Raw genomic sequence first — 24939 nt, forward strand, 5'->3', positions numbered from 1 at the left:
ATCTTATTTAAAAATAAGGTCCCTATGGAGGTAATGAAGTTCAAATGATGTCACTAGGGTGGGTAGGCACCCTAGTATGTCTGGTGTCCTTATAAAGGAGAAATTTGGACACTGACAGACAGGCACAGAGAGGAGATGATGGGAAGACAGAGGGAGAAGGTGGCCATGTGGTTGGAGTGATGCATCTTCCAGGCAAGGACTGCTGGCAGCCACCACGAACTTGGAAGAGGCAAGGAAAGACTCTCCCCAGGGACATCAGATGGAGCATGGCCCTGCTGACACTTTGGTGTCAGACTTCCAGCCTCCAGAACTGTGTAAGAATAATACCTTTCTGTTGCCTTAAGCCAGTCAGTTGTTGGTACTTTGTTATGGCAGCTGTAGTTAACTAAGCTGATTCCAGAAGAATCATCATCATCATCATCATCATCATCATCATTGGCCTAAACACTGAACAAAAGGATGGCCACACATGTCTGACTGTGGTAGGCTTGTTGCGTGGTATACCTTCCCGTTCTATATTCTGGCCACGTCTCCAAATGACACTCGCCGAGAACTTCCCTGCTGTTAAACTAGAAGTCACTGTTCCCAGTGTGACAGTGGAGAGAGGGAGCCTGAAGGAGCAGAGAGGCCCTCGGGAAGCAAAGTGACTTTCAACATGCTGCGTGTTGGGAAGGGGCCCCTAGAGCAGCCCGGGGAGGAGGGGCGCTCTGGGGCCCGGGGGCGGGGACGTGCGCAGCACGGGACAGTAGCGTGGGTGGGGTGGTCGGAGGAGTGTCTGATGTGGTCTGGGGGGGCAGGAGGTGGGGGCCCAGGAGGGAGCTCGGGAAATAGGGCACCTTGAAAAAGGACAAGATGGGGAAGGAGATTGGGCTTCAAGCCTGCAGCCAGGAAGGAGCGATCTGTGGCTCGGGGCTTTGGGGACCCCCCAATGGACCTCAGCTGCACCACCTTCGTGTCTGACCTGTGTGTGAACTTGAACCCCACGTTTTAAGTGACTGCCCGGGTCCTCGGGTGTTGTAGAGATGATGTGTCGTGGTAGAAAAGAGGTAAGCTGGGCATGAGGTGGTCCTGCGTCAGAGTCCAGGGTGGTCATCTCAGCTCCAGTTCTTGCTTGGGGAACTTGGGCGACTTACTTCCTCTGTGCCTCAGTTTCCCCAGCTTTCTGCTTGTGCTGCTGACGTCCACTGCAGGGTGGAGATAAAAATCAAATCATATAGGACAAGTTTGTGGCACCTGAGAGGCCCCAAATAAAAGTCAGTTCTTTTGAATAATGGGAATCCATTGATAAGAGGAAAAGGTGGATGGGGTAGGAGCAAGGGCATGATCTTGTTGAGAGTTCTGAGAAAAGAAGCTCTTGGAAGGTTTTGAGCAAAGGAGTGACATGATCTTGGCTTACTTTTTTTTAAAACCAGGATCCTGCTGTCTGCTTTGTAGAGAATAGGTTGAATGGGGCAGGAATAGAAGCAAAGCAGGGAGAGGTTGGGAGGTTGTTGCTATAATGCAGGAAAAAGTCCGAATATTTACTTATTACAGATTCCTAGAGGTAGACTTGCTGGGTCAGAGGGCAGGCTCATTTTAGTGTCAGATATTACCAAACTGCATTCCAGAAAGGCCTAACAATGTAATTCCTAAGAGCAGTTTTCCAAGAGTGCATACTTCCTCAAACCCTTGCATAAGGTCCTGTGCGTTATCGTTTCTGCTCATCTCTGCATGGCTGGTTGGCCGAAGACAAATGTTGTTTTGATTTGTCTTTTCTTATTATGGAAAATATTTTCATCTCTTTATTAGCCACCAGTTTTTCTCATTTGTGAATTATCTGTGTACGTCTTTTGCTTACATTTTTATTTGGTATATATATTTTTCTTGTTGATTTGTGGTAGTTCTTTTTATATGAATGTTGCCTACCACCTCTTCAGAACCTTACTCTGGTATATATTTCTATTGAAGATATTCTGAATTATTTGGAGAAAAGCAGCAGCTAGCTTATCTGGTGATCAGAATCAATTTGGTGTGTGTGTGTGTGGCAGGGGGAGGGTGGGGGGGGATGGTGACTGAAGACAGAAACCGAGGTTTGCATCCCAATGTTAGCCCAACTAAGTTTGTATCTCTGGGCACACCCTTTTCCCTTCTCAGTTTTCTCAGCTGTACAATGAGAATGTTGGCTAGCAATATCAAAATAAAGAGAATTCTATGATTTTTTTTTTGGTAGTTGTAGCGCTTTTGGTCCACCTATATTTATTTAATATCATTGAGTTTAGATATTATGCAATATTTCTTTAAATATCAGAATGTCATGCACTAAATAGAAAGAGGCATGAACACGGACTATAATTGTTGCAAACTGACCGAATACCGCAATTTCTCGAAGATGGGTTCTAGATTTGGTTTTGCCAACGACCATGACCTCATACCACTTGCTCAGACTTTGAGGGTTCACTTTCCTCATCCGTACAACGTGGGAGGTGAAACCGGGGACCTCGAGGTTATTTCCAGCTTCGCCGTTGTTATTCCTTGTCACGAGGAGTAGAAAGAAGCAGCTGTGCGGAGATGGAGGCTTCCACCTGCCCACTGATCTGCTTGAGGTCCCAGAATCAACAAGTGACCTCCAGATTTGAACCCAGGCCCAGTGCCTCCCAGCTCTCTCCCTGGCTCCCCGCCCCTTTTCTGGACAGCGAACCGAGATGGGCCGTGACTGTCTGTCCATCACCAGGCTACCTCAGCGGTGCAGGGAATCCCCTCCAACAGGTTGATCTTTGGGAGAGAGTTTTGGGGACAGAGAAGGAGGCAGGATGAAGATGGCAAGGGAAGTGTCTGCATTTCTAAGGACAATGGGGTGAATCTGGGCAGAAAGAATTTAGGAGGAGCCACAGGGAAGCCCAAGATAAGTGATAAGTCAGAAAAACACACCGTGGGGAGAGGAACGCGGGACCAGGTGCAGGAGCCCGAGGTACTGGGGGGGCTTGAGGTCACCTTTGCAAATTCCAACTTGTAAAAACCAATGACTTATAATCTATATTTATGCCAGTTTCCATTTATTTATGACATATTGATATTATTCGCCAACCCGCTTATACCAATGAAAACACGGGTCCAGAGAGAGGAAATGACTTTATTTTAGTGATTGGATTTATGCGTTTTATTTCTAAAAAACAAAACTCAAGTGAGGCCGAGCGGGTTGCTGTGTAAGGTGAACCGGCAGGGAGGGCACCCTCGCCTTGCATCAGCAAACGAGGCCTCGTCTGGAAAGTGCTGGTTCAGATCATAGTAATCTTCCTCACTCTGTCCTCCCTGTCCCGGGCTCCCACACCCTAGCTCAGGTTGGTCCCTCTGCCTCGAGTGACTGTACCGTCCGCCTACTTGACAAACACCTTCTCCTGAATTTGGGTATCTCCCCTTCCAGGGCGCCATTCCTGATGAGCCTGGCTGCCAACAGAACTGGCTATATCCTTGGTTGTCCCTTATTCTGTCCTGCATAGGCTTTTGACACAACATCTGAACCATTTTAGTGACTTCTTTTGTTTCTAACTCTGTCTTCCTTACTGTATCATGGCTTCCCAAGTAAGAGCGGATATTGTTACAGCATTGCTTTATTTGGAACCCACAGGATCTAACATAGGATCTGGTACACCATAGATGTTCCACCAAAGATTTATTTTTTGGGTGAACTAATGAAACCTTGTATAATTCAACCTTTTTTTTTTTTTCTTAGTGAGAGAGACAGAGACAGAGATAGAGACAGACAGGAAGGGAGAGAGATGAGAAGCATCAATTCTTTGTTGCAGCAACTTAGTTGTTCATTGATTGCTTTCTCATATGTGCCTTGACTGGAGCTCTACAGCCAAGCCATTGACCCCTTGCTCAAGCCAGCGACCTTGGGCTCAAGTCAGCGACCTTGGGCTTCAAGCTAACAACCTTTGGCCTCAAGCCATTGACCATGGGGTTGTGTTTACGATCCCACACTCAAGCTGTTGAGCCTGCACTCAAGCCGGCTGAGCCTGTGCTCAAGATATAATTCAATTTAATGGCTATTTCACACTAAGGAGATTAGATTGGTGTATTGGTTAGTAGTACAGTTATCATAGCTGCAATAACAAATAGTCCCGTATGGTTAACTGCTCAAATACAAGACTTTTTTTAGTTTGTGTGAAAGTCCAAAATGGGTATTTCTAATTCAGTGGATGGCTTCCCTCCATGTGGTGGCTCACAGACCTAGGCTTCTCCCACCTTTGTGGCCCTGTCCTCCCACAAGGGCTTTGCCATTGTCTGCACCCACTGGCAGAGGGATAAAGAGTTTGGAGGAGGCATCCCTCTTCTTAAAAACTTGACATGAGGAATGGGCAACAGCATTTCAACCCTCGTCCCTTGGCAGGCACTCTGATACATGGCCACATCTCACCACAAGGAGTCTGGGAAATGTAGTTTAGCTGTACAGCCAGGAAGAACAGCAAGCAGTCCCTGCCACAGATGGTGAGGGGGCCTCCAAACCTTGTCACTTTTATGCTTGTTTGAAGGAAAGGGGACTGTTTGGCCCGGGGAGGCAAGGTTCCTAGTAAAGTGATACACAGTCCATAGTTTGTCAATTCTTTGTCTAGAGAGATCTAAAGTCCCTCCTGACGTGAGATGCTGTGGTTCTATTTATTATGCACTCAGTGTATACAGAACGCACTCCAAGTGCTGTTGCTGTTGGGGGTGAGGAGGGGAGCAAAGGATGAAGCAACACTGAACTTCAGGCAGGGCCAATTATTGGGACTATATGTGTGCATATATATATATAATATATATTTATATATTAATATGATATAGAATAGCTCTATAAGGATGATCACAGTAGTGAATATTACGTTAACATTGATCCGACACTTGATATGTGCCAAGAACTATGTGGAGGGCTTTATGTTTAATCCTCACTTACATTTATCCTTATTTTATAGACAAGTGAACGGAATCTCGGAGGAGTCCCTTGCCCAGGGTCACACAGCTGGTAAGGGGTGGCGCTGAGGTGCCAGCTCTGGCAAGCAGGTGACAATGCCTGCCTGATCCTCCACTCCCCTGTGTGTTCCTCACGGGAGCGCCTGATACCAGGCCCACCAGCCGGTGTGCTCACCACGGAGGGGACTCATGACTTGGTGTTAAGAGAAATGAATAGTACAGTAATCCTAAACCAAGCCAGCGAAGTTGGTATTATTAACCCCATTTTACAGATGAGGAAGCTAGGACTCGGAGGAGCTCGGACGCTGGCCTGAGGTCACCGGCCGGCATGTGGTTGAGCGGGTACATCAGTGAGGAAAGTTCCTGCTGCATAGAATGAGTTTGGACTAAATGAGACAACGAGGAAGTGTACCCCCATAGCTGCCAACCCGCGAGGTGGGGGGCAGACAGTCCTTGGCCCCTCAGGGCACCCATAGCACCTTTGGGTTGAGATCATTCAAGCAGAATTTCATAAAAGAATTTTCTAAAACTGAAGTAAAACTGGCATGAAATTGACCATTAACCACTCTTAAATTATACAAATCAGTGCCGTTTAGTATGATACGTTGCCTAATCCCGCAAAGGAAACCCTTTACCCAATGGATTTAGCTATTTTGAGTGTTTCATATGAATGGAATCGTATCATATGTAACCTTTTGTACCTGGCTTCTTTCACGTAGCATCATTTTTTGGGGGGTTTCATGTTGAAGCACGAATCAGGGCTTCATTTCTTTCTATAGCTGGATACTCTTCCACAGTACGGAGGGAGCACATTTTGTTTGTCCAGCTGTCTGTTGATAGACATGAAGGTTGTTTCCAGGTTCTGGCTCTTGTAAATCGTGCCACGTGAACAGTCAGGTGCAAGTATTTGCTTGAAAACCACTTTGCAATCTTTTGGGGTACATACGTGTGGTGGATGAAATCGATGAGTCATCTGGCAACTCGATGTTTGACTTTTTGAGGCCCTCCTAGACTTCCCAAAGTGGCTGAGCTATTTCACATTTCCCAGCAATGGCTGGGGGTTCTCGTTTCTCCGCAGCCTCGCCAACACTTGTTATTTTTTATTTTTTATTTTTTTTGTATTTTTCTGAAGCTGGGAATGGGGAGAGACATTCAGACTCCTGCATGCACCCAACCGGGATCCACCTGGCACGCCCACCAGGGGGCGATGCTCTGCCCCTCCGGGGCGTCACTCTGTTGCCACCAGAGCCACTCCAGTGCCTGGGGCAGAGGCCAAGGAGCCATCCCCAGTGCCCAGGCCATCTTTGCTCCAATGGAGCCTCGGCTGCAGGAGAGGAAGAGAGAGACAGAGAGGAAGGAGGTGGGGGTGGTGGAGAAGCAGATGGGCGCTTCTCCTGTGTGCCCTAGCCGAGAATTGAACCCGGGACTTCTGCACGCCAGGCCAACGCTCTACCACTGAGCCAACCGGCCAGGGCCTGTTATTTTATTATTATTGTTATCATCATCATCATCATCATGGCTGACCGCGTGAGTCTGATGTGGTATGCCATTGTGGTTTTGACTTGCATTTTCCTCCTGATGAATGCCTTTGAGCCTCTCCTCCTGTGCCGAGAAGGTGTGGGCAGGGAGGTGTGGCGAGTCTCCAGGGATGGTGCAGTGGCCAGGGCACGTGACCCTGGGGCTCCTGTGTCGTGTCTATTTGAGGGGTGGGGAAGGAACAGGTACGGGAACCTGGAGACAGCGAGGGCTGTGCGCGAGGGCCCGGCAGGCAGTGCACAGGGACCCGCAGAGGGTGGGGGATGGTAGCGGGGTGCAGCCCTCATTCTCCCCTCTGTGTCATCCCCATGCTGGCTAAAACCAGCCTGCAAACCAGAGGGCTAGGAAGCCCTTGCACCATGAGCCCCGAAGGGTCTATCTGAGGCACGGAGAAGGGGAGGGGAGCGTGAGGGGCGCGCGGCACAGTGGGACCCGGAATGAGCTTCCGCTCCAGCAGCCCAGCCCCGGCCCGTCGTCCTCGTGTCCTTGTGTCTGTCCTTCACGTGGGCTTCTCCCCAAGGCTGGTGGTGACACCGGCTGCAGTCCCCCCCGAGTTTCCCATCTCCATCGCGACACCCCATGAGGAAGGGAGAAAGTACCATTTCCAGAACCTCCTGTAGAGGATGGAGAGACAGCCTTCCCAGAAACCTCCAGCCTCAAGTCCGGTCGACCCGACCTGGGTCGTGTACCCCCTGCAGCAGTTCCTGGCCAATTTCCGGGAGGGTTTTGAACCGGTTGGGCCCACACCCGGGAACTGCAAGGACATGCGCTTCTTGGAAGGAGGGGACTCCCAGCTGAACTCAAGAATGAGGACAGATGCTGGGGGGAACCCCCACTGGCTTCCCGGGGGTGTTCCTTGGATCATCTGTTTGACAAAAACGCGTGCTTTTCCCGCCACGCACCATGCCGGGATCGGGATCGGGATGGAGGCTGCCCGGAGTTGCTGGTGCCCTCGCTGCTGCAGGGCTGTGCTGGGCTGAGGCGTGGGGGCAGAGTGCCATCCTCAGTCGGCGCTGGCCTCCTGTGACGCTGTCCAGCCCCTGTCATCTCCCCTCTGGCTCACGGCCATTGTAACCATTCCAGGGTTATAATGAGGCCTGACTCGATTAGAACCAGAGGCCTGAGTTCAACCAGGAGTTTGGAAAACAGAATCTGCTTCTAGATGTTCCACAAAAAAAGGAATTTAAAAACCCCACCTATTGTAGGTTGCCATATATATGAAATCTCCAGAACAGGCGACTCTGTGAAGAAAGCTTACTGTGTTTGCTCTGTTTTTGCTGGGCCTGGGTAGCGGTGGAATGGCGAGTGACTGCTAATGGTATGGGGTTCCTCTTGGAGGGGGGGTGGAAATAGCCTAAAATCAGTTGTGATGGTTGCAGGACCCTGTGAATTATATTAAAACCGTCGAACTGTTTACTTTAAATTGGTGAATCGGATCGTATGTGAGTTATATCTCAATAGGGCTGTTACAGAAAGGAAGAGACATCAAAGTTTGGTCTACTTCTGTTCACTTTGTGTAACTTAAAGTTGAAGTTCACTGCTACTATATTCCGTAATAATAAAAATGATATGTAGCTTATACCATGTTTTCTTTTCCCTCCCTCCCTCCTTCCCTCCCTCCCTCCCTCCCTCCTTCCTTCCTTCCTTCCTTCCTTCCTTCCTTCCTTCCTTCCTTCCTTCCTTCCTTCCTTCCTTCCTTCCTCCTTCTTTCCCTCCCTTTCTCCCTCTGTCTGCCCTTTCCTCTCCCTCCTGTCCCTTTGCGGTTTCCTTTGGGAGCTGTGACCTTTCTTCTGCCATAGGGTCCCCCTGTTTCTCTTTCTCTTTTGGCCATGTATTGTAAACCACTCGAGTCTCACTCATGTAAGACTTGATGTGTTTGTAACAAGGTGGACGGAGCCTCCGTCAGCTCAGCCTCTTGTGTTTCCACAGCGGCAGGAACATCCCCTGATGTTCTGAATTCCATTCTCCTGGGAACGATTGTTGTGGAACCCTGGCATTGTGACACCTGAGGCTTTCAGGAGCCAGCTGACTTTTCGTTAGATGGTTTTGTCTTCAAAGCAGGTAGCACCTGCAGCACTTTGGAGGCAAACTGCGACAGAGAAAAGATTCTGATCCTCGTCAGAAGGAAGGAGTCTTGACTTTGGGAAAACTTTCTTTTCAAAAGAAGTGCTGGAGCCATTGGCTGAGTCTTGTAAGTGAACAGGCAGTAAAATTCCTAAGAAGCAGAGATGGGCTTCCGGAAAGAAGTGGGAGGATTGGGATTGTCAGTCCAACAGAGGTGCCCCTGGTCACAGGCTTCCCAGAGTAGGGCTGAAAGCCGGCTTCTTCTAGGGCTTCCTGTTCCACGGGAGGTGGTGGGGGGGACAAGGTGAGTTTAGGTCACATGAGTATTTTCCTATAGTTTAAAAGGAACCTCAATTTCTCATGTGACCACTCACACAAAAGTCTTTCTTTTTTTTTTTTCATTTTTCTGAAGCTGGAAACAGGGAGAGACAGTCAGACAGACTCCCGCATGTGCCCGACCGGGATCCACCCGGCACGCCCACCAGTGGCGATGCTCTGCCCACCAGGGGGCGATGCTCTGCCCATCCTGGGCGTCGCCATGTTGCGACCAGAGCCACTCTAGCGCCTGAGGCAGAGGCCACAGAGCCATCCCCAGCGCCTGGGCTATCTTTTTGCTCCAATGGAGCCCTGGCTGCGGGAGGGGAAGAGAGAGACAGAGAGGAAAGCGCGGCGGAGGGGTGGAGAAGTAAATGGGCGCTTCTCCTGTGTGCCCTGGCCGGGAATCGAACCCGGGTCCTCCGCACGCTAGGCCGACACTCTACCACTGAGCCAACCGGCCAGGGCACAAAAGTCTTTCTGATAGCTCCCTTTTTTGTTTTTTTTTGTTTTGTTTTATTTTTAATTTATTTATTCATTTTTAGAGAGGGGAGAGAGACAGAGAGAGAGAAGGGGGGAGGAGCTGGAAGCATCAACTCCCATATGTGCCTTGACCAGGCAAGCCCAGGGCTTTGAACCGGCAACCTCAGCATTTCCAGGTTGACGCTTTACCCGCTGCGCCACCACAGGTCAGGCCTTTTTTTTTGTTTTTTTAATCTTGTTCCAATCATGTATTCAGTCACCAGGAATTTACTGAGCCCCTATAAATCCTGCTGCATCATTGTGTCAGGTGACTTTATTATTGTGTTGAGTCTTAGCCACAAACTGCCTCTGCCTTCAGGAATGCAATGACAGTAATGAGTCAGTCACCTGCTCTTCCTTTTCTCTGCCAGACTACTCTCCCTCTTTCAAAGCCATCTTCTTCCAGGAAGCCTTCCTTGACTGAACCTGCTCATCTTTAATATTTCATCAAATAACTGCTGTGAGCCTGCTGTACCCCTACCCCAGTGCCGGGCCTTGGGGGTCAAGGTCAGAGATTCGGAGGGGAGTAAGTCGTGGTCCCTGTCCTGGGGGGAACATCTGGTACTGAGTGAGGTCACAGGAACAATTAGCCTTTGTGTGTGAAGGTTCCTAACGTGTTCCTGCCGTTGCATCCACGACATTTTGTTCTTATTTCCTGTTTGTAGGTGTACTCACTGAGACAGTAAGTCACCCGAGGGAGAGTGTCAGCCCGTCAAAAAGTATTTATTGTGTACTTTTGTCATTCAACACATATGTCACTCACGTATGCTTCCACTACATCGCCTGTCCTAGAAGTGTCCCGGAGTCCTTGCACACTGTTGGTGGGGTGGTAAAATGGGACAACCTCTGTGGAACTCGGTGTGGCAGTTCTTCAGGAATGAAAAAGTAGAACTGCCAGGTGATCCAATAACTTGACTCTGGGGCTCTCTCCCAAAGATGGAAAGCGGGATCTCAAAGAGAGACTTGCACTCTTGTTCACGGCAGCGTTACTCACGGTAGCCAAAGGGCGGGAGCAACCCTGTGTATCAGAGGAGGAATCGATAAACTAAGTGTGCTCCATCCCGACGGGGGGATATTGGCCAGCCTTGCAAAGGGAGGACATTGTCACACATGCTACAGCATGGATGAACCTTGAAGTCATTGTGCTACATGTGCTAAGCTTGTTACAGAAAAATGAAGGACCTTGTGACCCCACGTATGTGAGATGCCTAGAGTGGTCAGATTCATACTGGAAGTAGACGAGGGGTTGCCAGGGGCTGGAGGGAGGGGCAGTGGGAGTTGTTCAATGGCTACAGAGATTTAGTTCTGCAAGATGGAAAAGTTCTGGGGAGGGTTTGCACAACAGAATGTATGTATTTAACACTACTGTACTCTACACTTAAGAATGGTGAAGATGGTGAATTCTATTACAATACTTTAAGAAGTATATGTATCCAGTCCTTACAAGTACTGAGACTTTTCTGGTGAACAAGCCAGACAAGGGCCCGCACCTCCTTGGTAATCAACTACAGTCAGCACCGACTATGTGCCAGGAATTATTGTACAACCACCCCAAGAGTTAGCTGCTGCCTGTCCTTCTCGTGTGGACAAGGAAGTGGAAACTGAGAGGTGACAGGGCTTGGCCAGACCCCAGAACAGAAACAGTATCCAAGGGTGGGAGGATTGAGAACCTGGAGCAGGAGCCCGGCCTGGCTGCGTGGCCGTAATTGAGACACATGGACGGGGCGTGGCTCAGTGAGCGGGAGCGAGGTGCCTGGGGGCATCGTCCTGCAGGCCAGATGTTGCCACACAGGTATCAGCGCTGTGTCTTGGGTACGGTAGACGGGTCAGCGAACATTTGCCCTGCGGAAGCTCTTTCTTTGGCTGTGACTTTGAACTTATCGCTCTGGGGACTCAGAAGTCTCTTTTCTCATAATCTATCTGGTATCCCCCCGATTCAACCCTCTAAACTTGCTTCTGTTGCCACCTCCCCCAGGGAAGCCACTCTGTGATCAAGCCTGGGTATTGTTTCTTCGCTTCATCCAAGGTTTATAAGTTTCTGCAGGTACCAGCAGCTACTGACTTACTTTTCTGCCTTCCAAGTGGAGAAGGTGCCCAACGTGGATTGGCATGTAATGAATTGGCAGCTGTTGAATTGTTGCAGGAACGAATGAATGAGTGAATAGATGAATGGCAAACTAGATCATAGGGTCAAATATTTACTTCATAGTTGTATAAAACAGCGGGCATTCATTAGATCTTGCGCCCTGTAGACGTGACGAGTGAGGGACTCCTTTTTTCCTCTCGATTTTTGGTTTGTTTGTTTATTTATTTTAGAGCAATAGCCAGGAAAAGCGAAAGAAAGAGGGAGAGAGAAACATTGATTTGTTGTTCCACTTATTTATTCATTCATCGGTTGATTCTTGTATGTGCCCTGACTGGGAATCAAACCTACAACCTTGGCTGGCATATTGGGATGGTGCTGTAACCAGTTGAGCAACCTGGCCAGGACCTCCCTTCCTTTTCTTATTATAAGTGCAAATATTGATGGATTCCAAGCCTGGGATTTCTGAACCACAGATGGGAGGTGACAGGGTGAATCTCAGGCAGAAGCAGGTGTGCTTTGATGGATTCTTTGGGTCTGAAGGAGCTTAGTTAGGCTCCTCATTTCTTGAATTTACAACCTTTCGAAGGACAGCGCTGGGCTTTAACCAGATGCGATTCGCACATTCCTGAGACATACTTTTCCTCCCTTGATTCGGAGTTGCCTGTGATGGCCGCATACGTTTTTGACATCATCACAGGCATCAGAGGTGAAAACGAGCCCTGCTAGGTTACCTTCCATTGATTGGAAGGTGCATTTTGTTTCAGAAATGGTAAAATGTGAAAATACGGCTGTCACCAAACCGAAGGGAAGGCAGCATGTGATGACAGAGGGTGTTGGGTTGCCGGGTGGGTGGTGCTGATTGGACCTACCGAGGGAGCTTGAGTGGCGAGGCTGGTGTTGCCAGCTCGTCACAGGTCTTCCATTCGTCCTAGCACCAGGGGAACAATCCACACAGCAGAGACCCCTCTCCTGAGGCTGCCCCTGTTTTGAAAGGCTGGTGGGATTTCCAGGACGGAGGTGTCTTCTGGAATCAGACACAAAAGGTTCCACTTACTAGCTATGAAAACTCTAGCAAAGGTGCTCATCCTGTCCAGCCTCAGTTTCCTCTTCTGTAGAATGGGACAATAATCAGACCTGCCTCTTGGGGTTGTTAGGAGGATTTGAGAAGTTATCGCTTGTGTGGAGTCTGATACACACAGGAAGGAAGCATGCCGTTTTTGCTAGCTACATTATCCTTTTCGGTTACTATTGGCGCAGTCAGAGCTGATGTCTCCCTTAAGACTGGGTGCTTCCTGACCACTGCTTGGGGCTGGGTGAAGGGTCAGTGTCATTGAAGTTGCCATGGTGGCTGTGCCCACACAGGGCCTGCATGTGCCCACTGGGCACTCGGCAATGGGGGCTTCCTGGAGGAGGTGAGCACCTTTCCGTGCAAAGCCCTTTCCATCCTGGCTCCCTTTCCCTTGGGCGGGGGGGGGGGGCACTGAGGTGCTGCTCCTGGAAGGTGATTCTAGGCCTCAGCTGCATCCTCCCTGGTGGTCCCTGGGGCAGTGGCCAGTGGCCAGCATCATGATGACCAGCTACGGAAACCACATCCCTGATGCTAGCCTTGCTGGGTCAGGACCTTGGGCTGCTGATGTCCTTGCTAGTTGTGAGTTGTCATGGTGGTGGCAGTTGGCCACCATACCTCTGCTCTATGCTGACATTTCTCAGATCCTTGTCTGGGGGCTGTACCTGGGAATCTTAGGTCCCTGGCATCTCCAGCCTGCCCCACGGTGGCTGAGAGCAAGTGTGACTTCAGTAGGCTGTACTTGGCCTTTAATGGACTTGTGAACGTCAAGACAATGTGTGTGGGCGACATCAGAGTCTGCTACCATTTCCTTTTATCCAGAAGAAGAGACAGGCTCAGAGAGGTGAAGTCCATTGCCCAAGATCACGCGGCAGTTATGTTGGAGAGCCAGTGTGGGGATGTTTGTCTCCCAGCCCCAGAGTCTCTCCTCTTTCCACTGCGTGGGCGAGGCCCCCAGCACCAAGCTGCCTTCTCCTACACAGCGAGCACGGCGGCCCGGGGGTGGGGGTGGGGGTGGGGGTGGGGGTGGGGGTGGGGGTGGGGGTGGGGGTAGGGGTGGGGTATCCGCACAGATGGTAAACACGCGATTGTTTGAAAGGACCTCGATCGCACTATTAAAACAGTTGGTAGCACAACAAACCCTGGGCAAGTCTGCGGAGATTTCACGTTTCACACTTGCCGTTCTTCCTAGGGGACTCTGAAGGAAACATGTCACTTTGCGACAGCCCAGACTGAGTTGAGTGCCCAGACTGAGCTGAGTGCTTCTGCTGGCTCGCGGGGCGGGGCGGGGCGTGTGGCTGGTGCGTGAGCCCAGCTGGCCTCCCGGTGTCCGGCTCTCCGTCACTTGGCTGTTCTCTCTTTGTGCCCCTGGGCCTGTTTCTATGGCATTCGCTTATTTTGAGATTCACAGAATTCTAGGATACAACTTTTTTAAATGCTGAGGGTTTACTTGTTGCCTCTGGTACGTAGGTGCCCACGACATCCGGGACATGGTCCTTTCCTCATCACCTGGGAGGTCCTTTGATTAAAGTCTGAGTCTCTTAAACATGGGCTCAGAGCAGAGCCCATCTGATTTTGCCAACCATCATTATATCCTTGCCGTTTAGCTTGATAAATGTTTTTTTCCAATAAATGAATGGATGAACGAACAGATTGCATTTCCCCAACGGAGTATTCTCACTACGGGATGTCCCCGGGGATGGGCGATAGCGCGCGTGAGGCGCTCAGTAAATGTTTACGAGGCAAGTCCTAGGACACTGTGTTCACGCCCGGATTAAATCACTTATGAGAGTTCATCCTGTCTATTGTTTCTAAACCTGTGACCCCTCCCTGCCTGGACTGTCACCTCCTCACTGCCTGGCCCCGGTGTGCAGTACGATCAGGGAATAGGATGCAAGTCGCATGATCACAGTTCCAGTGATTTCTCATCCAACCAGACAGTGGCTCCAGTGTTTCTCATCATGGGTCCTTCACAGTGACCACTTCTGTGGAGAGGAGGGACCCAAAGCATCTTTGATTGTTATTCTAACCAGTGAGTGAGGCAGAGGGCAGGGCCCCATGTCCAGAGGTGTCAGCATTGTCAGACAGGACCCTTCCACCTTTCTTGGCTTTCTTGGGGTGGGGTTTCTGCAGGGGCCTCTCTGCTTGCTTCTGTAACGTGCCTTGATTGGGCCGTCCTGGGAAGGCGGAGTCAGTAGGAACTGCCCATCCCAAACACTTGCTGGTGCGCAGGGAAAGCAGGATCCGGAGAAATGGCAGGAGTCCAGAGTTACCTGGCCAAAGGCCACAGGTGTAGAACTTGCGGCTGGTTCCTCGGGGCAGGTAGGGAAGCAGGACATGTCGCTTGCTAGTGGATGTGGAACTGAGAGACCTAGTAATTGATATGAAATCCCCACAGCCAACTCAGACATCTGGGGATTCCCTGTTCAAGAATCACCGCAGGAAAGGAGGTTTGACTTGACCTGTTTGGAACAATCAGAAAATAATACAGAACAGGATGTATTCAATCATGGTCCATACTGCCTTGTTTAGCATAGGGAATAGAGCCTGGAATTTCGACATCCAGCCATTCCAAGTCTGAATCCTGAATGTGCCATCGCCAACTCGCCGTGTGACTTGAGAAATGTTCCATCACTTCTGGGAGCCTCAGTTTCCTTAGCTATAAAATTCAGACAATCATAGTTCCTTGCGGGGTTATGATGAGGCTTGAGTAACATAGTGGATATGCCTAGAATGGGTCTGGTACATAGGGATTGCTCACTAAGGGGTCACTATGGTTTTTGTTTTTAGTAAGACTATTAGTAAGAGTTCAGAATGGACAGATTGTTAGGCTGGGGAAGAAGGGGGATGTGGGCGGGGGGCTAGACAAGTCAGGCTTCAGATGAATAAGAGGAAGATTGACACAAGTCTATGTTGGGCTGTCTTCTTTAGACCCCTGATTTTCAAAGTACAGTTTCCATAGAACAGGAAAGAACCACATCAGTACCTAGGAAGACTGTTTGCTGTGATATGGGAAAAACAAAATTGTCCAAGCTGTAGCCAGCTGCGGATGACTCAGGAGTTCCTAACATCCTCTGTGAAAGGATGCGAATCCCAGCATCCGTGAAGTCACTTCTGTTAAATAAAACTCAGCACCTATTTGGGGATTTGGCAGTAAAGAAGAGTTTGTGTACCGAATGATTTATGTCTCTTATTTCTGCCTGGCACGCAGGAATTGCTGTCCTGACTGACATACCGTAAGTCACAGAATAGAATTTCAATGAAAAAGCAAAGACGTGGGTGGGTGAAAAAGAAAAATATGGTGGTTGATGGTAATGAATTCTGGTTTGCTCTAGCAGGTAGACACTTTAAATCTGTCATCCCTGGTGGCGGCGGAAAATGAGAGGGTGTTGGCAAGAGCACAGGGATTGATGTTACATGCTCACTGACATATGGATTGGGCACTTATCCATAGTCACTGTGTGTCCCCTGCCCATAACCGGAGCCCACCCTGGAAGGCACATCAGGAGGCCTTTCTCAGTCTCTGTCTGAGCCCACCCCCGGGCCATGGTCGGGCATTGGTGCATAAATGCCCCAGCTCCTCCCTCAACCCTCTGTGGGTGGCACAATTCTGAGGTGTGTTCTCTGCTCTCAGAGGGCCCCAGGTGGGATTGTGTACCAGGATCCTAAGCGGTAACCTGCATTACCTTGGACAAGTGCCTTAACCTTGTTACTTTCAGCTTCTCGGGGGATGGTTGTACAGATTAAATGAGTATCATCGCTACCATCATGACCACATCATGACCAGAGCCGTGTATTCACTGGATACTGGGAAGCAATCATTTATGCTCAGTGCTTTAACTTCCTTGCCTTACTGATTCTCCCAGTGACTGAGTGAGGTGTGTTCTTCAATGACCCCAATTTGAAGGATGAGGAAAGTGGAGCATGAAAGGATAAATAACTCACCAAAGAGCCATAACCTGAGTTCTAACCCAGATGCATTTGTTCTAAGGACAAATGTGTAATGATAAGACGAAATGTTAGCGTATAGGATCTAGCAAGGAAGCCACTGGTGTTACTGTTATTGGCAAGTGCCCAGCAGATCGTAGGGACGCCATATTTGTTGAATTTAAAAAGCAGCGAATGGGCCCTGGCAGGTTGGCTCAGTGGTAGAGCGTCGGCCCGGCGTGCAGAAGTCCCGGGTTCGATTCCCGGCCAGGGCACACAGGAGAAGCGCCCATCTGCTTCTCTACCCTTCCCCCTCTCTTTCCTCTCTGTTTCTCTCTTCCCCTCCCGCAGCGAGGCTCCATTGGAGCAAAGATGGCCCGGGCGCTGGGGATGGCTCCTTGGCCTCTGCCCCAGGCGCTAGAGTGGCTCTGGTCACAACGGAGCGACGCCCCGGAGGGGCAGAGCATCGCCCCTGGTGGGCGTGCCGGGTGGAACCGGTCGGGCGCATGCGGGAGTCTGTTTGACTGTCTCTCCCCATTTCCAGCTTCAGAAAAATACAAAAAAAAAAAAAAAAAAAGGCAGCGAATGGATGACTTTAGTCCCTTGAGATCACAGACATTCTTTTGTTCTTGGCTCTTCCGCAGGCAGCTGGAAGAGTCCGTGCCATAGGACAGGTACGAAACAAGTATTGGCTGAATGAATGGAAAATGGAGCACTCTTTAGTTATTGGTAGTTCCTTGGTTCTAAGAAAGTGATGGTAATTGAAATGCATTATTTACTTCACCCTTATGAAGTCCCAGAAGGGAAATAGCCTTAAAATCTTAACAGCATTTATCTCTAGGTGTCAGGGATAGTAAAAGATTTTAGCTTCATGCCTTACTCTTTTTCGTGATGGACCTGGGTGACTTTCCTAACTGGAAAGAAATGATCTCTGTTTGAAGAAAAAGAAAGAGAAGCAGTCTCAAAGCATAAACGGGCCCCAAGGCAGCGTGGGTACGATACTGGCCTAGACGTCGAGGTGAACCTGGTTTGAGTGGGTTCACAGTCGACGGAGCAGAATGTGGACTGACTGTAGTGTCACAGATCACACAGCCCTTCCTCACCCCCCCCCCCGCCCCGGAGGCTCACGCCAGTCTAGTGACGTTGGCCAGGCTAAGATTAGCGGCCTCGTTTCACAAACCAGGGGACCTGAGAGCCAGGGAGGCCCCGCGGCCAGGTGCGGGCTCTGCTCGGGAGCACAGCTGGATTGCGGCTCAGGGCATCCGACCTGAAGCCCAGCGGCCCTTGCGCTCTATCCTGGAAGCCACTCATGAAGACCCTGTGTGGAAGTGGGTCAAGGGCTGGGCTGGGTTGGTGAACCAGGGACTCAGGTGACAGCTGTGTCTGGGTATCTGAAGACCCTTTTGTAGAAGGAAGACTGACTGGGGCATGCTGAGTTAGACAGCCTGGGCTGGAACACCACTTCTGCCACCCATGGTCTGGGACACATTGGCTTTCATTTGTTCCAACCCATGTTGATACTTATCGGAGTCCACCAGTTAGGATTCCCATGTGTGGGAGTCCATTTCTGCCAAGTAACAACATCCTCCGACTTTCAGCGGCTTGCTGGAGTGCATTTTGACTTTCATGCTCATGGGTCCGTGGATCTGGTGTGGTTTGGCTGATCTAAGCTGGTCTTGGATCGCGAGTGTCCCTCAGTTTCTGGTCCCAGATGGAAGGGCCACTGGGGGGATCACTGGAGAAGGACCACGGGGGTCCCTTCCTGAGCTCATTGTGTTTTCAGAGCTCCACCTCGACTTCCCGTCCATGCACAAATATCAAAGTGGTTCACTTATGTAACACCTTGCATCCCAGACTTCCTGCACTCTGTGCACCCAGCAATTAATTAAGCTTTGATATGCACGAATTAATTAAAATCCCCTCTCAGGTTCCGAGGGGCTGAAAATATCTTTTTTTCATCTATGCCTACCTCTTTCCTGGGGCTGGTTCCCTTGGCTGGGGCGGGGCGGGGGAACACCCCCACTTCCTGTGGGGGCACAGTTGCAGGTGTCCGTCCGCTGCACCTGTCAGCACACTTAATTTCTTGTTTAGGAGGTAGGTCTAGGGAAGTTAATGACTTGTAGGTTGCTCTCCAATGTAGAGCTAGAAATAGGACGCAGGTGATTCCTGAGCCCTTGCGTGGACGGACTCAGCGATGGCGATGTCAGCCCCGCAGTGGGGTACTGAGCTGGTGGCTTTCTGGCCACATCCCTTCCCATGCCTGGACAGCCACCCTGTGCTGTGGGGACGTTCCTGACAAGGGTGCCGGTGTCCCAATGAAATCACATTATTGATCTGAGACAGTATCTTCTGCCCGGTCCCACTGGATGACTCCTGTCTCTTTCTTCCTCCCCTCTCCCCCTCCCAGGTGATTTTCGGCTGTGACAGCTGAGACATGAGATCCTCAGCCTGCAGACTCTCCAGCTTTTCTACGAGAGAGACACTATGGAATCGGTGAGTCTCAGCCCGTCCTGTCCAGAGCGCCCAGCCCAGGAAATGTGCAGGGATTCTTTGGGGGGGGGGGGTGTTGAAATGCACAATTTGAGCATACTCAAGCACTGAGGTGTGACAGAGACACCAGGGTGTGAGGACACTGGTGACCGCTAGGGGCACTTGTGGAGCTGTAGACTTCACAGAGGGCTCCCTAGCCCGGGACTTGTCTCCTTGATGCGCAAGGGAAGGTGGGGGAGCAGAGGGGGCACCACAGTGATGTCAGAAGTAGCAACAACAAGGGACCCGCCAACAACAATGGGCGCTGTTCTAGCCCAGTGGCTTTTCAGATAGATTCCTTCCTTCAGGCCACCCAATGATCCCACCAGGTGTGATCCCTCCATTCATGTCACAGATAAAGAACTTGTCCGGCTGGATCTGAAGTCAGTTTTTCCTGATTGCAGGTCCCCTGCCTTTTTTCCCCCCTCTGTGCCCTGGTGCCTCCTGGTAAGAATATGATTTGCCCCACTTTGCAGCTGGGAAGACTGAGGCCCCGTATAGGGGCAACAGGGTGGCATCTAAGGAGCCTGACCTCGATGGGTGGGGATTTGTGTGAGAGGGTGATAAAAAATCCCGCTGGGCAGGAAGAGCCGTGGAAAGTCGGCAGAGGAAGCGCGTGGAGTGGAGAGAAGCTTGAAGCTGCCAGGGTGCCTGACACAAGGCTGACCTGCTGTGGCCGGCCTTTCCCGGAAGCCAGCCGAGTGGTGGGAAGAGTGTGGGTGCTGGAGGGGGTGGTTGACTCCTGGCTCTGCCCCCAGTGGACTGACTTCAGGCAGGTCACTAACCTCTGTGTCTCCTATTTTCTTATCTATGAAAGGGAGGAGATAGTTATTTCTCAGGCCTTTTTTTTTTGGTGCTGAACAGAAAAACAAGTATACACTGCAGTGTCTTCTATAAACTAGGCATACAGAGTATTGTAATTACTCCACGTTTCAGGAGAAACGCGATTTTTAAGGATAACTAGACAAGCAGAAGGGCCCAGGATGGGTGCGAGATGGGAGTTTGGCTAGAGGTGGAAAGGCCATCCTGAGAGGCGTGGTTGGATGTGACCCAAGCATGAGGTCGTAGGGGACCGTTACCACTTTCCCGGATGGTAAGACTTTACCTGCTTGTTTTCAAAGTTTGATCATGACGGGGTTACCTGAAGACATGTTTTATTTTTTATGTTTTTATTTTTTATTATTTTTTTATTTTTTTATTTTATTTTTTTTCATTTTTCTGAAGCTGGAAATGGGGAGACAGTCAGACAGACTCCCGCATGCGCCCGACCGGGATCCACCCGGCACGCCCACCAGGGGCGACGCTCTGCCCACCAGGGGGTGATAATCTGCCCATCCTGGGCGTCGCCATGTTGCGACCAGAGCCACTCTAGCGCCTGGGGCAGAGGCCACAGAGCCATCCCCAGCGCCCGGGCCATCTTTGCTCCAATGGAGCCTTGGCTGCGGGAGGGGAAGAGAGAGACAGAGAGGAAAGCGCGGCGGAGGGGTGGAGAAGCAAATGGGCGCTTCTCCTGTGTGCCCTGGCTGGGAATCGAACCCGGGTCCTCCACACGCTAGGCCGACGCTCTACCGCTGAGCCAACCGGCCAGGGCCATGTTTTATTTTTTAAATCAAGAGTCCAACACAAAGGTGACATTAGTTTTGCAGGTGTCCCTTTTGGTGATGTGAATTATAATGCAATAACTCAGTGCATAATTTAGAGTGAGGTTTGGCTATGAATGATCTTAAAAGAACGTCAGCTCAAAGAAGATAGAAGTATGTTTCTCTCTTACCTAAAAGTTCAAGCCCAGGTGGCACAGGGATGCTATAGCAATGCATGAGACACCCAGGCTTTACTCCTGGGCAGGGAGGTGACCGGAAGGGAGCATGGGGTGGGCTCTGGAGGGTCTCTGGATGTTCTGTTTCCTCGTCTGGGTGCTGGTTACATGGTTGTAAAAATTCCTTGAATGGGATACTTATGACACACACAATTCTACGTACAGTGAGTCCTTATTTAACGTTGTCTTTAGGTCCTGTATCTTTAAGCAAAACAACCTGCAGCAAAGCCAATTTAACCATAGCTTATTTGATATAAGCAAGAGTTAAGTTCCAATGGCATCTCATTACTGTTATAATGAAATGATGTCAACCGAGGATCTGTATCTATATTATATTGAAATATAATATTCATACAGCAAAACTCACACTCTCTTAACTATGGCGGAAGGCCCCACAGCTTTATTTCTTTTTATTTATTTCTTTGCTTGTTGGCTCATTCCTATAACATAGATCAATCAATTGCTTATTATGTGCCAGGAACCGGGCGAGGGTGCTTGGGATAAAAAGACGCAAGCAGCAGGCAGGGCCCTGTCCCCACGGGTCTTTGTGTGTAGAGGGAAAGGAAAGATGCAGGTATCAGAGAGATTGGCAGCCACTGGGTTAGGCTCAGTGTGGGTCGCTCTGGGGCACCTCAATCCAACCCCCCTACCTCCATGGACTCCTTTGATAGGGAGATCCATTGGTAAGATTAGCGATCAATTGCATAAAGCCTACATAAAAGTATAAAGCAGTCCCCTCTGTTCGCTGTTAATCGGCACAGAGAAGGGTCAGCTTTCCCTTTCCTCGTCTGTCACTGTGACAGATCCTGACCTCCACCTGGCGTCCGTGGCGCAGACAGGTGTTGGCGTTCAGTCGACGAGAGGGGTAACTCACTGGAGCAGAGCCTTGCTCCATTAAGTCTGGGGACCTCTTCCTCTGTTTGGGTATTGAAACAAAGGAGTGAATGAATGGTTGAACGAATGAGTTTGTAAAATCACCCCCCACCCCAGTGCAGTTGTCATCCCTGGGGAAGCTCAAGTCCAGGGGACTAAGGAATAAGATGTTTGGTTGTTTTTTTTTTTTTAATTCACCGCAAATGCCATCAGGATGGGGGCGGGGAGGAACAGGAAGGGCAGGACAGGCTCGTGGAAGCTGAATTGAATTCTGAGCCTGCAGTAGAAACGAGTTCACCTTCTATTTCGGATTTTTGTCCAGAGGTAGAAAGGAACTGACCTAGACTTGAGACACCCCTCCGCCAAGCCCAGGAGAAACCTCTGGGACTGCTCCCCAGCCCACCCCCGGCCTTTGCCTTTGCCAAGGCCGAGGCAGACACCCTCTCCTCATCATGCCGCCAGCTGTCAGCCCAAATTGAATTTCCAAGAGCGCAGCTGATGTCCCTTTTTGGCCTCAGGACAGGGGTCAGGAGTGAAGGCTGCACATGGATGGGAAATGTGTCCCTTGAGCTGAACGCAGAAGTGCTGACCTCTCCCCTCGGAGCTGCATTGCTCGCATTGTTGGAAGGGTTGGCTGGAGAGCCTTCTGATGTCTGGATGGAAAAGGGACAGAGATGGGGTTTAGAAAAAACACTGGTGTTCAAGTTCTACCGTGAAAGCCCTTTCTTTCGGTGTCGCTGAGGCTGTTTCAGGTTCAACGGGGAAGGCCAAGGCATCGGCCATTCCTTGGTCAGGCACAGAGAGGAAGGGCGTTTCTCTCTGGACTGAGAATTGGGGAACTGTCATCCTGCCTCCTGCCCTCCTTCTATCCCTTTGTTTTTCCTTCTATCCTTCAAAATGTATCCAGCGGCTCCTGTGTGCCACCCCCCCACCCCCACCCCCCCGGAATTCTGGGAGAACAGATGAATAAGGCAAATTTACAAAGTCTGCCTGGGCTTTTCTCCTTTTATTTAAAGGAGTTTAGTCTACACATGTTTACTGAGCCCCTAATTTGCTCCAGTCTCTCAGTAGAGATAAAAAACAAACAAACAAACATTCCTCCTCCTGCTGAGTTTAGACTTGATTCTTCACTTGCTCACTCAACACACACTGTCTGGGCAACTCTGGTGTGCCAGGGCTGATGCCGGCTGCGGGGATGCCAAGGTGGGCAGAGCACAGCTTCTGTCTTGATGGAGCGAAGAGGTGAGACCTCCCTGTGTTTGTCTCCTAGGGCTGCCCTTACCCCAGTGGCTCCGATAGAAATGTATTGTCTCATAATTCCGGAGGCTGGAGGGCTGGTACTGTCGGGTTTGTTCCCTTGTGAAGACAAGCTCATGCAGATGTGGAGAGCTGTAAGGCCCCATTGCTGGAGCGCGGCGGAACTGAATTCAGTCGCCGGGAGTCCGGCCCTGGAAGTCAGGAATTCCCACGTCAACTCGCTGCGTTATTCTATCTCCCCTGGGCTCTAAGGAAAGCATTATTATTATTATTATTATTATTATTATTATTTTAATTGTGAAGAAAAGCCTTTTAAGATAGCCTCCCCCCACCCTAACCCCACCCCAAACGTCAAAGCTTTGGAATTATTCTATAATCAACTCAGCTTCCAGGAGGCGTCTGATGCCGCTGACCGCTCCCTCCCGCTACAAACCCCGTTTCCTCTCAGCTTCCCCGGCCTGCCTGGACCCCTCCTTGTGACTCTGTCCTCTCCCTCGGTCTCCAAGTCGGCTAACCCTCGCTCCAGCCACCTTCCGCTCTTGCCGAAGACCGTCTGAATGCTGACTCCTTCCACATTATTATATCTCCAACTACACCTGTCTTCTGGGCTCCAGGCGCGATGATCCCACGTGCCTAATTAACGTCTCCATTTGGAAGTCTAGCAGCCACCTCACACTTAATACACCCGACATGGATTTTTTTTCTCCCAACAGCTCCTTCCTGAGATGCTACACCTCTGCTTAGACCCCAGCAGTGGACCCATCGCCCCTGCCCCCGTTAGTTAGAATGAAGCCCGGGTTCCTCACGATCTGGTCCCCAGCCCCTTCCCTCCAGGGCTTCGGCCACTGGCCTCTCTCTGGTGTCAGGACTCTGCCTCGTGTTCCTCCACCTGCAGGGCCCCTCTCCCTGCACCTCCTGTCCCCCGAGCTCCTGCTCTTCACAAGAGTTGACAACCCTTATCCTGGAGTCTCCGCCTAAATGCCGTTTCCTCAGCTCTTCCCTCCCCACCTTGCTTTCTCCGTCGGCTTTCTTCCTAGCACTTGTGACGATCTGGAATCATTTGCATGTCCCCTCGTGCCTGGCACACCCCACCCCAGACCACAAGCTCCCAGCAGACGGTGACGATGACGGCTCAACCGCTAACATCACCCCGGAACCTGGCATAGAGCCTGGCTCGTAGTGCATGTTTGGTGAATGCATATTATTGTCGAAATCAACTCAGCGGCCCCTGCTAAGTCGATCGTGAGCATAAAATGCCGACTCTCGGCCTGTTTCTTGTGGAAGAATCCTTTCGCAAGCCAGGCGGTCCTGATATGTGCGTACAAGTGATTGAACATCGGGTGGAAACGAATAAACAGACTCGTGGATAGAGACAACAGAATGCTTGTTACTGGAGAGGAAGGGGGCGGGAAGAGGGCGAAACAGACAGAGGGGGGGTCGGACGGATGGTGGTGGGTGGAAACTAGGCGTTTGGGGATGAGCACACTACGGTGCAGACAGATACCAAATTACAGCACCATGCACCTGAAAGGTTGTTAACCGAGGTTACCTCGGTGAAAAAGGGAAAAAGAGAGGACAAGCTGGAGGGGGCCCTGCTTTTGTACACACCATGGTCGCATTTCTGCGTGCCGGGCCATCAACATGTTAGCACGTGCAGAGATCATCTTCGGGGAGACGCCAGTCTGGGGTACCCAGTCCATGTTCAAGTTGATTTGATTTGGGTTTAAAATGGAAACTGTGAGCTAATGCATTTTACAGAATTGAGTAGAGAACAATTTTCTCTGTGAGAGAGAGAGAGAGATGGAATGCTCTGTGGGTTACCATAGTGCCAAAAGCTTCTGAGAGGGGTTCTCTGCCAATATTTGGGGTTTGGTGCTCAAAACCCGACGAGGCAGGTTTTCCCGAGAATTGATACCCACCCCAGCTGTGCCATCGCTGCCAGGGCGGGGGGGTGTGCCTGCCAAAGGGAAGTGGAGGATGGCGGTGTGGGCTGAGCGTAGAACTGGCCGCGGAGGTTTA

At 50.5% G+C, this 24939-nt stretch overlaps 1 protein-coding gene across 3 annotated transcripts in view; it reads left to right on the forward strand.

The window, feature by feature from the left end:
* Positions 1-24939, forward strand: part of ASAP1 (ArfGAP with SH3 domain, ankyrin repeat and PH domain 1) — a 315266-nt gene that overhangs the window by 14007 nt on the left and 276320 nt on the right. For all 3 annotated transcript variants that reach the window (XM_066265648.1, XM_066265647.1, XM_066265649.1), the window contains exon 2: positions 18853-18938. In XM_066265648.1, coding sequence (XP_066121745.1) covers positions 18880-18938 — 59 coding nt within the window. In that variant the 5' untranslated portion in view covers positions 18853-18879. The remainder of the gene's footprint in view (positions 1-18852; positions 18939-24939) is intronic.

The sequence above is a fragment of the Saccopteryx bilineata genome, chromosome 3 (assembly GCF_036850765.1).
Source record: "Saccopteryx bilineata isolate mSacBil1 chromosome 3, mSacBil1_pri_phased_curated, whole genome shotgun sequence".
Taxonomy (NCBI): Eukaryota; Metazoa; Chordata; class Mammalia; order Chiroptera; family Emballonuridae; genus Saccopteryx; species Saccopteryx bilineata.